Source organism: Nestor notabilis, unplaced genomic scaffold (genome assembly GCF_000696875.1).
Source record: "Nestor notabilis isolate BGI_N333 unplaced genomic scaffold, ASM69687v1 scaffold9740, whole genome shotgun sequence".
Lineage (NCBI taxonomy): Eukaryota > Metazoa > Chordata > Aves > Psittaciformes > Psittacidae > Nestor > Nestor notabilis.
This window is the reverse complement of record NW_009910696.1, coordinates 54,336-69,418: the sequence shown is the minus strand read 5'-3', so window position 1 is coordinate 69,418 and position 15,083 is coordinate 54,336. Positions and strand designations below refer to the sequence as shown.

Here is a 15,083-nt window from a genome sequence, read left to right as displayed (position 1 = left end):
AATTATTATTATTATTATTACTGTTACTGCCATCTTACCATTATTATTATGATGATGATGATGTTTTTCTGGGATACAACAGCTACATCTTTCCTGCAGCTGTCAGTCTTCTTCATCCATCTTCCTAGATGAGGAACTTGCCTGGTGACTTTCTAATCCTGTCCCCAGAGCTAGATACATGTTGTGTCCTCTGCCACGCCAGAAAAGCTTGCAAGCAGCTTATTTCAGACTGTTGCTTTATCTTTGCTCAGAAAAGCTGCTCTGTATGAGGAGCTGAAGCATAGTGTAAACTTGCAAGATGTGGAGCTGGTGCCTGTCCATACAACCCTCTTTGCCAGCTTGCTTAGGGTGGTGGTTTGGCTTTTCCCTTGGCTCCCAAGTATCAGAACGTTCTCTAGCAAAGCACAGAATTGCAATCTCTCTTCAGCTCTGTTGGTTTATTCAGTATTTTACTTTATCTTATCTTGAAATCCTGCTGGTGTAAGAACTGCTGGTTGCAGTTCATGTCCTCTGGAGGCATCTCACTTGCACTCCTTGTCCTTCTCTTGTTCTTTCAGTGTCTTAGATCTTTGCTTGACAAGTGGTTTCCAGCCTTTGCCTCTTGTTGGCTGAACAGCACAAGTTTCAGCTTCTTTCCAAACCTGAAGACTTAAAGGCTTCTCAACTCACTTTATTATGGGTGTAAAGGTGCTCTCATCCTTGTTCGGGATCTGGTGTCATCTACTTGCAAACACCTCACAGTGTACTATAGAGCATGGTGATACCTAGAAGCTAAAACAGAGCATGCTTTTCCCCTATCCTCCCTTCAAAATGATATGGGAAAACTGTATGTCTTTTGCCTTCTCAATTCAATGTCTGGATTCAGCTGAGTCCTCACAGGGACATATTGCTCTACTAATCCTTGCCCTGGATAAGACTGTGGTGAGCAAGGCAGAGGCCATGGCTGATGTTTCATAATGCTTGACTCTGTTGGTCATCGGATGTGTTGGCTTGGGGGCCTGGGGTATTGTGCTGTAGTGACCAAGCCAAACTGCCTAAGCTTGGGCTTTGGAAGGGGAAAAGCACTTCACTCATGGGAATCTGCACACAAAGTAAACGCTGCTGCTTTATTGCATTTGTGGGTTGCAGCCATACTGTTAAAACAGAGCCTGACAAGACAAAGATTTCCTTCCTGGGAAGGTTCCAGCTGCCAGATATCTAATTCTTCGGCAGCTGGCTTGAAGCCTGGTCCCGTAGGGTCAGGGATTTCTGTATTCCAAAAACATCTTTAAAATCAGATGCTAGATGTGTTTGGCCTTCCTCAGTTCTTCACAGAAGCGTCGTGCTTACGTTCTGCTCCTGACAACAAGGTTCTAGCAGCAGGGAGGCTCTTCCTCAGACAGTTCCAAACAGTCCTCCAATACAACATCATGTACTACTGAAGTACTGTGTGAAGGACTGCCGAGCAGAACCTGGGGCTCCTGTGCAGCTGGCTGAGGTGCTCTTCCTGGAGTTGTGCTAATCCTGTTTACTCTGGGAGGATGCCATGGGGAAGATGGTTGGGAACACCAAAAGGATGGTTGTTTTTACTCTGGAAGTATGGAGACTGCTGCATCTTCTTTGTCTAAACTAATAAGCCAGTTAATGTGTTTGTTCTTGCTCTTTCAGATCCTGGGTGCTGTGATCCTGGGGTTTGGGATATGGATTCTGGCTGACAAAACCAGTTTCATCGCTGTTCTACGTAAGCCCATGTTTCTTCATGTTATTTCTCCTTCTGAACTGCCTCTAGTCAGGGGCTGTGTTTGACCATGATGTAGTCTAGGGACAGCAATACTTCTGTGTATGGTCTGTGACCTGAGCAGTAACATGGTGTATAGCACGATGGGACCCTATCGGGGAAAGGGAGAAAGGGAACAACCCTGGAGACACAGCATTCCTCCTAGTTTTGTGGATTACAACACCAGGGTCAGACCATTGCCTCTTCACCCAACAATCCAAATCCTTCAACTTAAACATAAGGGCTAGTATTTCATCCTATCTTCACTGCATGCTCTGTGTTTCCACAACAGCCTCCTTATTACCATAGTGTCCAAAGGCCCCCAATGCCTTAATGTAGTTTTTCTGTCAGAGTCCCCTATGCTCCCACCGCTTTCTGTAATGATCTATTTCAATTTGACTGTTTTAAATGCCAAAGCAAGAAAGTACCTGGTTTTATGATGCTTAATGTACATTGAAAGGAGACAGTATGTTTGTCTATAAGCAGTACAAGATGTAGATCTGAGGGGGGGTAGAAGATATGGGTCTGTGAAGTCTTCAGTGCGTGACTTCTAAAGCATACTTGATTTATACATGCTTCATGAGACTTAGCCTGCCCATCAGAAGTGGTTTGTGTCCCTGCAGGTGGTAGGTGGTAGCTTGTTTCCTTCCTCTAAGTCAGCCAACAGCATCGACTTGAGTCTTAACAGAAGGTCTGCTTTCTACAACAACCCAAAAGCCTGAGCTGGCTTAGCAGAGCCTGGGCTTTGCAGAGCTGGAAGTGGCCTCTCACCAAATGAGTAGCTCAGCTCCATCTTTCACAAGCTCTGCTTCCTTTGGGCTTTGTTCTAGAGGGGGTTTCAAACAACTTTTCTGCTTGGCTGGTCTGGTTACTCAATGCCACTACCTCCAGCATTGCTGACTCTGGCACCAGCGTCAGATGCTGCAGGAGGGCTGCCTGCACACTGCAGTAATGGCATTCATTGCCCTGTTCCCAGCTCCACTGCAAAGGGGTTTATCTGTGTCCCAAGTCCTCCTGAATGCTCCAGCCTGGCTTTGGAAGGTGCTGTGTGGAAACAACACTCCCACTAATGCCATACACACAGATACTGCTGCTCTGTTTGCTGTGCTGTGGCATCTGGCTTACTCCTGCAGTACTGGGAGGGCAAGAAGCACAACAAGAAGTGTTTGTTAATAAAGTGGGGGCATGAGCAGAAACACACTTCTAATATAGGGAGCCAAAAAGAGCTTATCAGGGCCTGGCTATTCACAGTCTGAGGCATGTTTAGTACCAGCGGGCCAGCAGCTGTTTCCCCAGGGCTGATGAGTGCTACTATCACTTGTGGAAGTACGAAGTCCCTCAGCTTGGCTCTGCTTGTTCCCATTTTACCCAGTATCTCTGCTAATGGAGCACTGAAGGATTTAGCTTCCTTCCTGGAGATTTCCAGTATCAGCTCTTTCTCCCTGCCCCTTGCTTCCTTTCCCAGGCCTTGCCCTTCTTTCCCTCTGCTTTAGTAACCCAGGCATCAGGGAGGGAGCTCAGCACAGCAGGGCACTCCAGCCCTGCCAAAGGAGCCTGTTGTACTTGCTTGGCCGCCTGCCCAGCGCAGGGGAAAACACGGAGCAGCAGCAAACAGAGCAGGAATCATCCTGCCAACAGAGCTTTCTCTTGCAAGACAAGATGTATTGAGAAGAGGAGCAATGGCTCTGGTCCCTTTGCCACTTCTCTGAAGGGTTTTTGAGTTGGAAATACCTTTTTCTCTTCTCTAAGTTGACTAAGCAACTCCTTTCTAGCATTTTGGAGGTGCTGCAACTCAGGCTCACTTGTATGCTGGCTGAGCAGATTTTGGGAGAGGGAATAGTGTAGTCTTGTGAAGGCCACTCCTGCAAAGCTGCTGCTTCAGTAAAGGCTTTGCAATATCAGCTTCTAACTGCACAGAAAGAGTCCCAGGACTGGTGGAGAAGGAGTAGCAGGATACTGGTTGCTGTGGTCCAGCCAGGGAGAGTCTGGCATGGAAATGAAGTGACCTGTGTGACAAACAGCTCTGGTTCATTGTCTTTGGTAACTGGTCATTTTCTTCTGCTCAGCATGTTCTAGGGAAACAGTTTGGAAGCTGATGACTCTCACCAGGTATCAGAAGGGGAGGAGGGGATGTGTTAGGTGGGAGAGCATTAGTCTGGATTTGGTTACTGTCTCTTAACCTATTTCAGGAGCTCAGAGGAAGCTTGTCTTCTGGGACTTCTGTCCAGGAAACTAAATGCTGAGCTCTAGGAACATTGTTTTTATTACTCACTGGATGCCCAGAATCCCCATACACCGCTCAGCTTGCAGGTTTAATAATGTCTTTTAATGATAAATGAGGTTTCTGGTTACTATTCCTAGCCAGAGTGTCTCTTAAACTTCTATGCCACAATGCTTGCTCCCTCCAGTCTTGTGACCAACCCAAATGTAAGAGTGTGTTTCTTCTGTGGCTTGCAGTACTAAATGTTGAGAGGAGAGGACTGGCAGCACCAGCATATCTGAAATAATAGTACCTAAAATTGCTTGAAAACCTCTCTTGAGTGTTCAAGAGTACGGTTATTGCAGACACAGTAACAGGGGATAGCTATTGTGTGCATATAGGAGGATATGTAAGAGCAGCTAATTTGGGCATGATACGTGTTTTGATGCTGGAATAGCCTCTATTTGCAGGTAGTTGTACACAAGTGCTGCAACAGCCCACAGTGAGTGCCTGGCCACAAGCCATTCACACTGACTTGTCAAGTAATCTGTCACGTCGCCTATGCTCAACACTAGCTGTAGCTCTTGCTGCATAGAGTTTGTGCACTGACTGCAAGTGGATAACTAAAAACAGAATGGCTGGAACAAGGAGTAGTGCACTAAAGTGAAAAGCCAAACCAAAAAGGGGTTTTATGACCTGAAAAAACACTTCCCTGAAGGATAGCAAAAGGAATTGAAGCAAATAGGCAGTAGTTGTGGAGTGGAACGTGCTTTATCTTCCTCTCACTCAGAGTGCATTCATGAGGGACTTAAAAATCCAGCCAGCAGCTAACTTTATCCAACAAGGTTCAGTTGTTTGGAGTGACCTTGAGTGTCCCAGGCTCTGAAATAATGGAGACCTGCAGGTTGGCTTTGAAAGTCTTTCTTCATCAGAAGACACCCAGAACCAGCTTTCTGCCTCCATGTTCAACCTGCCTCTGTGCAGTCCCTTCGTAGAAGACCACGGACTATTATAAGTAGATAGAGGTGCAGTTCTCTAAATGGTGATGGCAGATGTAGATTTTGTCAGTAGCTAATCTTGTTTCCTCTCCTGGCCCCTACAGAAATGTCATCTCCCTCCTTGAAGACTGGTGCATACATCCTCATTGGTGTTGGGGCTCTCACCATGCTGATGGGCTTCCTGGGCTGTCTTGGAGCAGTCAATGAAATCCGATGTCTCTTGGGTCTGGTGAGAGAATTCATGCTATGTTTTACAGCCAGCCTTTAATGCTTGCAAACTATCTGTTGGATTGTAGCTGGGGCTCAGGTCTCCTGGGGATGGTACTTGTGCCAGGTCAACTTGGATCCAGTTCTTAATTTGCACATTATATTCTCCAGCAGTCAAAAGGCTGCAGCAAAAGTTGCTCAGACATTGATGGTGAGCTAAAAACTTTGAAATGGGAGAGGAGGTCACTGATGCTTTCTGCCAACAGTGGGTTGAGGACTACCAACTGAGGAGGTGACCCTGTACTTCATCTCCTCGCCCATCCATCCCCAACTTCCCAGTTTGTATTGTGCTTTCAGTGATGCAAGGAACAAGTATCAAGGGAGTGAGAGAGAAGAGTGACAGTGTCCTGCTGTGCTGCAGGACAAGTTCAGCTTCTGTGGAGGGTGCAGGAGTCAAGAGAGACTTCACAGAATCACAGAATGGTTTGGGTTGAAGGGACCTTAAAGCTCATCCAGTTCCAACCCCCTGCCATGAGCAGGGACACCTTCCACTAGAGCAGGTTGCTCCAAGCCCCTGTGTCCAACCTGGCCTTGAACACTGCCAGGGATGGGGCAGCCACAGCTTCTCTGGGCACCCTGTGCCAGCGCCTCAGCACCCTCACAGGGAAGAACTTCTGCCTCAGAGCTCATCTCAATCTCCCTCTTTCAGTTTAAAGCCATTTTCCCTTGACTAGGAGTGTCCTGTACATCAGGGCCTGTCTTCAAATGGTACATCTGTAGGAAATTTTCTGTCTGTGATGGATGGGATGACACTAGCTTCGTGTATCTCAGCCTGCTACTAGACTCCTGCTTATTCAGAGTACACGTGTGTAGGAAACCAGGTATGGCCACTCTGTGTGCCCTGGTATTAGGAGCATCTCCTAATGTAGTGGTAGTAGCCACCACTGTTTAACCTCACATGTCAAGCTTTCCTTAAAAGCAGATGAATGCTGAAGTGAGCTGGTCTGATGTAGATGCTTGTACTTAAGCCCTTTACTGGGGAGAGCACTGTTAGTAGCAGAGCTTCTCTGTTGACAAAGGTGTTGGCTCAATGTTGTGACTGTAGTGGTAGTAGCCACCACTGTTTAACCTCACATGACAAGCTTTCCTTAAAAGCAGTTGAATGCTGAAGTGAGCTGGTCTGATGTAGATGCTTGCCCTTTACTGGGGAGAGCACTGTTGGTAGCAGAGCTTCTCTGTTGACAAAGGTGTTGGCTCAATGTTGTGACTTCTCTTGTGTATGAAATCTTGCTAAAACCTGTGCTGTTGTATACAGACCGTTCTAAAGACTGATAGTGGTCACCTATTTCTTTGTTTCCAGTACTTCACCTGCCTGATGATAATCCTCATAACTCAGGTTGCTGCTGGACTGGTCATCTACTTCCAGAAGGAAACGGTAAGTATTTCTTACTGTGCATGTTTTCCTTGGTCTTGGTTTGGGGGCATAGGAGACACCTGGAAATTCTTTCTTCCAAACTGGGCTGTACTATTAACTGGCAGAACTGGATTCTCCTTCCTCTACCCCAGCTCAGCAGCTTTGCTGTACAGTTTTCTGCTTGTCTATCTGCCAGTCTCAGTAGCGCTACTTTCTCAAGGATTATGAAGCTCTGTTTGGTATGCAGGCTTTATTTTTGGGTAGTGGGAATAGCAAAAAGAAATTCCTGGAAGGCTTTTGACCACATTTCCTCTTGATCCTGCTGTAGACTACTATTTGGGCATGTAGTAGCAGTGATTACTGCTGTGTTGCCATCACTTGTGCCTTGAGGGGTTACCAGCCCAAGTGATTGCTTTTCTGCCTGGCCTCCCTCCTTGTGTCATCGTGTTCCATCCTTTCAGTCCTTCTGCGTCTGTATGTGAAGCTCTCCTTGGAAGAACTGCCCTCTTTCCCCAAGAGCAACCCCAAGTATCTGACAGTTCCTGTACTGCAGTTTGAGCTTGAAGCCAAGTGGTTTAACATTTTGAAGTGGATCTCTTTGTCAGGAATGCAGTTTCAGTGCAGCTTCTAGAGGTCCAATAGGCTTGGTAGCATAAAGGGAATAACCTTTGAGCTACTCGAGTGCATTGCAACAGCCTCTTCTGACTATAGGTTCACTGGCCAGGCAGTGCCCAGTCAGGCCTCCAGCTGTTTGACAGCTAAACTGGGAGCAAGTTATGACTGTGGAGACCCTGCTGCCTTCTGTCCCAGTGTGCATGTTGCTGTTCCAGTTTTGGATAACCCTGTCCTTTACCACATAGCTGTATATCTATACCACTGCACTGCTGTGCTTGCTTCTCCTAAGCCAACCCTCCTGCTAGGAGGGTTTACAAAGCAAGTGGTTGAGGAAGTTATGGATGGAGCCTGGTGGTGAAGTTTGAGAGTGAGGTGAAGGTGCCTGCCCCGGGTGTAGCTGGTATGAGCTTTGTACAAGGGGCTGTGTTGCCTGTGAGCAGTTGTTGGCTGGGTTCCTTGGCAATGTGAACACAGCTTGCTTTCTGGGCTGGCTGGAGCTGCAGGAGAAACTGAAACGTTGGCTAACTGGTGTGTAAAGGTAGAGCTTTAAACAAGCTGCTGATTCTCAACGCACAGTTCTGACTAATGCAGAGGAGGATGTGTGGGGATGGGCATTCCCCTGCAACAGGGAAATGTGACTATTGCAGACCATGAAATTCCGTACCTCTGTTGGTATTTCTCTTCCAGCTGTCACTCTGCTCTAGAAAACTCCAGCTTTTGAGCTGTAGTTCTTCATTTGAACCTCAGTCAGACCAAGGGGAGAAAGAAAGTGCTGGGGGTTTTCTGCGTAGCCCTTGGAGCTGGTGTGGCTGAGATCACCATTTGTATGGATCCAGCAGAATGATGGGCAGAGATGGGCTTTGAGCAGATGCCCAGTGAACAAAACTCATGGAAAAGCTCTTCTAGAGCCCTTTTATTTTGGACATCCTCTGAAGTCCCTGCCTAGAGCACTAAGAAGAACTGTTTCAGGAAGGTCTTTGCTGAAACCTCCCATACACTGCGCGGTGGCTGCGCTTCAGTGATGCTGTGCATGTCGCTCTGCTTCACTTGATGTACGTCATCTAGTAGAGTGAAAAGCAAATTAAACTACTCAGGATCCAGCCCCTGCATGTCTATTGTGTTCCTTGTGTTTATTTCTTTCTAACGTCAGGAACGTGGTTAGATATAAAACAAGGAATTACAAGAGTGGATCCAGAATATAGCAGGGTGATACTTGCTCCTCTGCTTCTTGTAACCGAAGTATTTATTACTGCACTGCAGTAGACAGGGTTGTTATTGTACTCCTCTCTACATGTCCTTTTCCTGCTTGGCTGCTACAGATTGACTGGATAGGTTTTTTTTTGTTGGAGTCTTTATTCCTTTTCATTGCTAAAATCCCCACCCTGATATATGAAAATATGCTGAAATAGAGTTAATGCAACTGTAAAAGGCTGAGTCTCTGACAGGAAGGCTGCTGCTTTGCCTCCCCCATGGGCATTGCTAGAGGAATGCCCCTTCAGACTGGAATTGCCCAGAACTACAGGGAGGATGTTGATGCAACACCCATTTCCCTGCATCTGTTGGCAACCGAAACTGTGGGGTGGGGTTTTTTTGGGACAACAAAAATAGTAATGTCTCAAATGGCTTTGTGCTTTGTGAACTCACTGTTGATGCTCACCTACATCTAGTGGGTCACAAGCCCTTATACGTGCGAGAGCCTGGGCAAGGTCACAGAGCAGCTTGGCTCTAAATGGCTTGAGCAAAGCAGAGCAGTGGTCTTTGGGGAATTACCCTCCTTGCTAGCTATTGTTTGCAGCAAACAGGCCTGTGTGTTTGCGTGCAGCTACTTGTCTGGGGCTATGGGCTATTCATGAGTGTCAGAATCTGAAGTGACTGCGGGGGTGAGAGCCCTCTCCTGTGTTTTTGAGCTTATTTTGGTGTGTAGGCTAGATGCTAATGAATGCTGGAGGAAAGATGTAGCTTGAGTGTCAGACAGCGACTGAGATGGTGTCTGACAGTGGAAGAAGCCTGCACAATTCATTCTGTGATCAATACTGGAACCAAAGACCTGTGCTCTTGCCTCTGGTGTTCAGCTTTCCCCAGCTCCCTCTTCAGTAAGCCTGTGTGAAGGGAAGACTGGCAGCCTTGCTGCTTTCTGCCAGAGGTCTGTGGCTTTGTGGTGCTTTGGATTTGAATGTTTCTGCTCTGGGGTGCTGGGGTTGTGTCTTCTGACACCAGGCTAGGGCTGGGAAGCAGCAGAAAGCAAGGGTAGCAATCATGATCCACACAACACTGGGTCCTGACAGGCCTTAAGTGGGTGAAAATAGGATATTGAAAGCTTGCCCAAGTGTTCAATATGCCTTTCTAGCTCATTGCTCTTTCAGTGATCAGCTGCATGTGCCTGTGTTTCCCCTTTAGGCTGCTCTGCCAGGTAAGCCTGTGTGAACAAGCTGCCTCTGTCTGTGCTCTCCAGAGCTGGGCTATTGTTTTCACAACATTCCCCCTTTCTCCAGTTACTTCCTGAAACACCTGAGGAAGTCTGAGTTTAACTGAAATGCCTCACCTTTTGAAACCACAGTTGTTTGTAAGGCTTCTTGCTTGTTCTTGTGTGAGAGTCGAGGAAGAGCAGACGTACAGTTTCCCTATGCAGCTGTGATTGAGCACATCTAGTTCAGACCCTGTCTCTCTGCTTCTCCTGGGATGGAGAACAGAGGCACTGCCTGGATTCATGCAGAAGTGACACTAGGATCCCTCTGGCCTAATAGCTAAGGGGCTAGATGGACCCAGGGTAGGATGACAAGCCCAGCTCTCCTTGCCCCCCTCTGCATGTGGAGCAGGAGTGTGAGGGTGGGAACTCAGAGGTTCAGTAACTGATAAGGCTTATGGTAGCAGCTAAGGCCAATCTCATTAGTGAGAACCAGGTCAGGTTGCCTTGGTTTGCAGGGAAGGAAAAGGGGAAGCGAAGTAATTAAAAGGGGAAGAGCTAGACATCATGAGAAGAAAGACCATGCAGCTCCCATCTGTCTGGCCTGACACAGCTGATCCCAGTGACCTGAGCTGCAATCTTCCTGGGAAGAAGAGTTGCTGATATAGAGAACCTTCTCTTAACAGTAGTCTTGCTGGGTGTCTGTGGGTTTGCCATGGTCATTTGCATGCTTAACAGTAGCAGGAAAGGGAAAAACCATTTCCACTGACCTGAAATATGCTGTAGCACCACAGACAAAATACACAGGATGGGAGCATCCTAGTGCTCAGGCTGATGTAACTCTGTCCTATCCCTGAAACAATCTAGTGATGCTTCTCTCCAGCCTTTTGTGATCTGGGTCTGTCCTTAGTAGTAGCAGCTATCTTTGTGTACAGGCTGGCTGAGAAGAGTGTCAGAAGGAGGTGGGAGGAAGAAGGTGAAGGAGTCTGGTGGTGGTATCTTGCACCTCTCCTCAAACTGCGAGGTGGTGTGAATATGATAAGGAATGGGGGCGAAGGGATGATTTCATACACCTGAGCTTTATGAGAAGACTGATAATGAACAGTTTAGGCAGTTGTAGTGCTTCCTGTCTTAATATAGAAGCAGCAGTTGTAGGAGTTTGGGGAGAGGCAGATCAATGCCTTGTGAAAAAGGGAAGTTTCCACCAGCTGTGTGTCAAAACCCAGCTGCACACAGGAGCACAGTGACTCAGACCTTCCCTGTGTCGTGGAGAAGACCTGCAGTGACTGAGATCCTGGGCCAGAGTCTCCCTTGCAGTGCAAGGTTAGAGATAACATTACCTATGAGTACTTAAGGCAGTGTTGTCCTTCAGCTTGCACTTAGCTTTCGCCTCTGTCTCACCTGGGGCAGGCAGCACTTCTTCAGCCTGTGTCTTACCAGGATAACCATACCACCTTCTGTTTCCTTGTTGCTTGCCAGGTTTGCAGCCTTTCTCTGTGCCTAGGTAAGGACTTGCTGGGAAGTACTGGTTCTTTGGCTGTTGTATTGCATAGCAAAGCTGCTGTCTTGTCCTCCCTTCAAGACAGAGGCTGTATATATCACCTTATGTGTTACTTTTTGCGGTGTCCTGGTGTTAAACCACAACATACAGTTAGCTTTGGGTTTTTCTGTGACCAAAGCGGCATGTACCCTAAGCCCTAAAGAAAAGGCTCCAAGGAATTGACTAACTCTCCGGCCTGTTTTCTTTGCCAGCTGAAGGAAGAGCTGTCCCGCATAGTTCGAAGTCTGATTGAAAAATACAACCCTTGGAATGATGATGAGAGGAACTTGCAAGATGCATGGGACTATGTTCAAACCCAGGTGAGTCATGGGGGTCAGCAAGAGGCAGATGGTGCTCTTTGTCAGTGCAGTCAGTGGCCTTTAAAACTAGGCTGAGGACAGGAAGCAGGTATTGCAAGAGGCAGTACTATAGGTCATTGATCTGGCTGATCTACACAGTTGAGTGTGAGGTTTGATGCCTGCAGACTAGAAAACTGTCTTGTTTGCTATTGCAAGATAAAAGCCCAGAACATTCCCATATTCTGGCTGTTAGGACTAGCTAGTATTGGCTGCATAGCCTGATATATCTGGCTTAACAGATGGCACCCCGACACTTCTCTCTGTCTGCAGGGCCTCCAGAATAGTAGCCTAAGTGAAAGCCACAGTGCATATTTACTGCAAGGCACGTCAGCAGCACTTCCTGCCTTACTGCTTGGTGCGTATCACTTGCTTGTGATGGCTCTTCTGCAAGTGTCAGTGTTCTTGGGAGCCATCCAACTGCCTATGGTTTCTGTTTTAGCATCAGGGTCAGCACTTGAGCAACTAGGTCAGTGTTCAGGCACACTGGAGTCATCATAGCTGTTTGCTGCCAAACCATAAGCTTGAGAGCTGGCTGTTGTGCTTAAATACATGCCCAGCATGGGACTGATGTGTAGTAAGTACGAGTGGTTTTCTTATGTCTGTTCTTCAGTCTGCAAAACACTGACTTGCAGTATTTCTCCTCCTTGGAGAGGGAATGATTTATGTTTTATCACTGTAGTTGCTAGTGGACCCAAGAGAAGCCCGAGTCTACTGTGGACTATCATGCTTGAGCCTTTCTTTTGTGTAGGAACAGAAGAAGAAGGTTTTGTAGAGGTGGAGAAGTCAAGTGTTAGGACCCTAGTTCCTCTCATACACTGGAGTTAGCATTTGAAATGGGGTGGTTGTTCATAGACCAGCTTGCAGTTAAAAGCCCAAACCTCTGTGAGGTAGAGGAAGCTCCTTCTAGAGTCTGGATCTTCAACTCTTGTTTGGAAACCAAATGCTTATTCTGGTGTGGGTGTTCAGCTGTTTGCACATCCGCTCTCATGTCCCTGACGTCAGACTGAAACATTACTCTTCCTTCTGAGCAGGGAGGGATTTTCCCCTAAATTTCCACCTCAAGTTTGATGATCTTCTGCTCTGTTCCACCTTGTAAGCACTAGGATCCATGCTTAAGATCACAGAATCCCAGACTGGTTTGGGTTGAAGAGACCTTAAAGCTCATCCACTTCCAACCCCTGCCACGGGCAGGGACACCTTCCACTAGAGCAGGTTGCTCCAAGCCCCTGTGTCCAACCTGGCCTTGAACACTGCCAGGGATGGGGCAGCCCCAGCTTCTCTGGGCACCCTGTGCCAGCGCCTCAGCACCCTCACAGGGAAGAGCTTCTGCCTCAGAGCTCATCTCAATCTCCTCTCTGGCAGGTTAAAGCCATTCCCCTTGTCCTGTCACCACAGGCCCTTCTAAAAAGCCCCTCTCCAGATATCTTGTAGGCCCCTTTAGGTATTGGAAGGTTGTCACTAGGTCTCCTCGGAGCCTTCTCTTCTCCAGGCTGAAAAAGCCCAGCTCTCAGGCTATCTTTGCTGGACTTCCCGATGTGCTTTCCCCTCCAGCAACTGCAGTTTTATCACGTGGCTATATAGGAATGTAAATGTTTCTTCTCATGGAAAATTTCCCTGGTCCCATCTTCCAGCCAGTCCCAGCTGCAGCCATGTGGATGTGAACTCAGTGACTCCTTGGGGCTCGGTGGCATGTTGACGCCATCGTGCGGTGGCTGCTGGTGTCCCCCCGGGGGCCACAGCTCAGATCAGTGGTACCTTGCAGTTGGGAACCAGAACATGGCAATTCAATGCTTAGTGTCTGATCAAAGATGTGTGTTACTCAGAGAAAAATCAACTCTTACCATTTAAGCCTCTGGAAGTGGCATCGCTATGGAAGATGACTAGGTAGTGATCATAGAACCAAACGGGTTGGAAATGACCTTCAAGATCATCAAGTCCAACCATTCCCCAGCACTGCCAAGGCCACCACTAACCCCTGGCACTGATGGTGTCATCTACACAGTGTGTGAACACTTGCAGAGATGGTGACTCCAGCACTGCCCTGGGCAGCCTGTTCCAATGCCTGAGCACCCTCTGGACAAGGAATTGTTCCTCAGCTCCATCTAAACCTCCCCTGGTGCAGCTTGAGCCCGTTTCCTCTTGTCCTGTCACTTGTTAGTTGGGAGAAGAGACCATCCAGCTCCTTGCTCCATCCTTTTGAGATGTCTTTGAATACCTGTGTTGTCTTGTCAACACATTAATCTCTTGCCTTCCTTGTGGCACCCTCACCAAATTAATCTGCTGGCAGTGAACTGGAGGGACTGAAAAACACCTCTCAAACATGTCATACAGGCCAACTGCCCTCTTCCAGCTGACCCACCAGCAATGTCTTTGTTACTTTCCCCTCTTTTCGGCACTGTCACCTGGAAATAAGATGAGGTTTGCTAGTATTTAGTCTGCAAAAGATTGTACTCTGTAGAATCAATGTCAAGCTGTATGGCCTGCTAAAATCTGAGTATCTATGCCTCATGCAGTAAGGCTTGTGAAGGATTCATATTCTAGCATGACTGGTGCACTAGAACTCTATGGATGACCTGTGCATATTCTAGTTTACTAAGCTCAAAGGCTGCTAGAAGTGGCCCTTTAACTTGTCTTGCTAGCAGAGGAAATAAAGCCCCTGTCTTCTGGACAACCCCATGCATAGGTTGTCATCTGGTAACCAGGGTGGTGTTCTAACATCACTAATTCATGCAAACTGTATGACCTGGCTGTTGTCACACAGAGAACTCCTTTTTACTTCTACCTCTACTGCCTGTTTGTCTTCATATGCAGTATGTTACCAGTGCAAAGTGTAAGACCACGATGATCTCTTTTTGCTTATCAGATTGCCTGCTGTGGCTGGACTGGAGCAAAGGACTGGGAAAACAATGAGATTCTTATCAACCAAAGCATGACTGCATATCCTTGCTCCTGCTCCAATAGCTCCAAGGATTTTCAGGTAGATACTGGTTTCTGTAATCTGGATGTCCCCACCAACGACACTGTGACGTATGCTGACTGGCCTGTTCATCAGCAGGTGAGTGTGTACGTCTGGGCCCTGTGAAGTTTCCACTGAATTTACCTTGTCTTTGTTCCTCTGGAGTTATTTAGTGTTGTTTTCATGTCAGTCTTGCTTAAAATACCTGTGAAAATTCTGATAGGGGAGACAGGGATCCTGCCCTTTCCTGCTAGAGCTACTGTGATACTTGGTACAGAAGTAACTGGGATAATCCTTGCATGGACAAGGAGATGTGTTATGGATTTTCAGTCTTGAGATCCTTCAATTCATACTTCCTTCCCTATTTTCTGCATAGGGATGCATGGATGGTGTAGAGCAGTGGTTGAAGGACAACCTTGGTGTCATTCTTGGGGTCTGCACTGGTGTTGCTGTTATAGAGGTAAGTCACTCCTGGATGTGAACCTGTACTGTCCTACCATGGAGACTCTTAAAGGCAAAGCTGTTTTTAGTGGTAATAGACACCTGGTTTAATGGCAGTGCAGTTCTAGCTTTGGTTGTGTCCACCTGGAGCTTTGTACTGATGCTTTCATGGCTTAGATTAAAACTGAACAAA

General features: G+C 47.3%; 1 protein-coding gene across 1 annotated transcript in view; it reads left to right on the top strand.

The window, feature by feature from the left end:
• Positions 1–1,626: 1,626 nt before the first annotated feature.
• CD82 (CD82 molecule) overlaps positions 1,627–15,083 on the top strand; it is a 14,145-nt gene continuing 688 nt past the window's right edge. The window contains exons 1-6 of the mRNA XM_010011268.1: positions 1,627–1,720; positions 5,059–5,183; positions 6,522–6,596; positions 11,347–11,454; positions 14,357–14,548; positions 14,826–14,909. Coding sequence (XP_010009570.1) covers positions 5,061–5,183; positions 6,522–6,596; positions 11,347–11,454; positions 14,357–14,548; positions 14,826–14,909 — 582 coding nt within the window. The 5' untranslated portion in view covers positions 1,627–1,720; positions 5,059–5,060. The remainder of the gene's footprint in view (positions 1,721–5,058; positions 5,184–6,521; positions 6,597–11,346; positions 11,455–14,356; positions 14,549–14,825; positions 14,910–15,083) is intronic.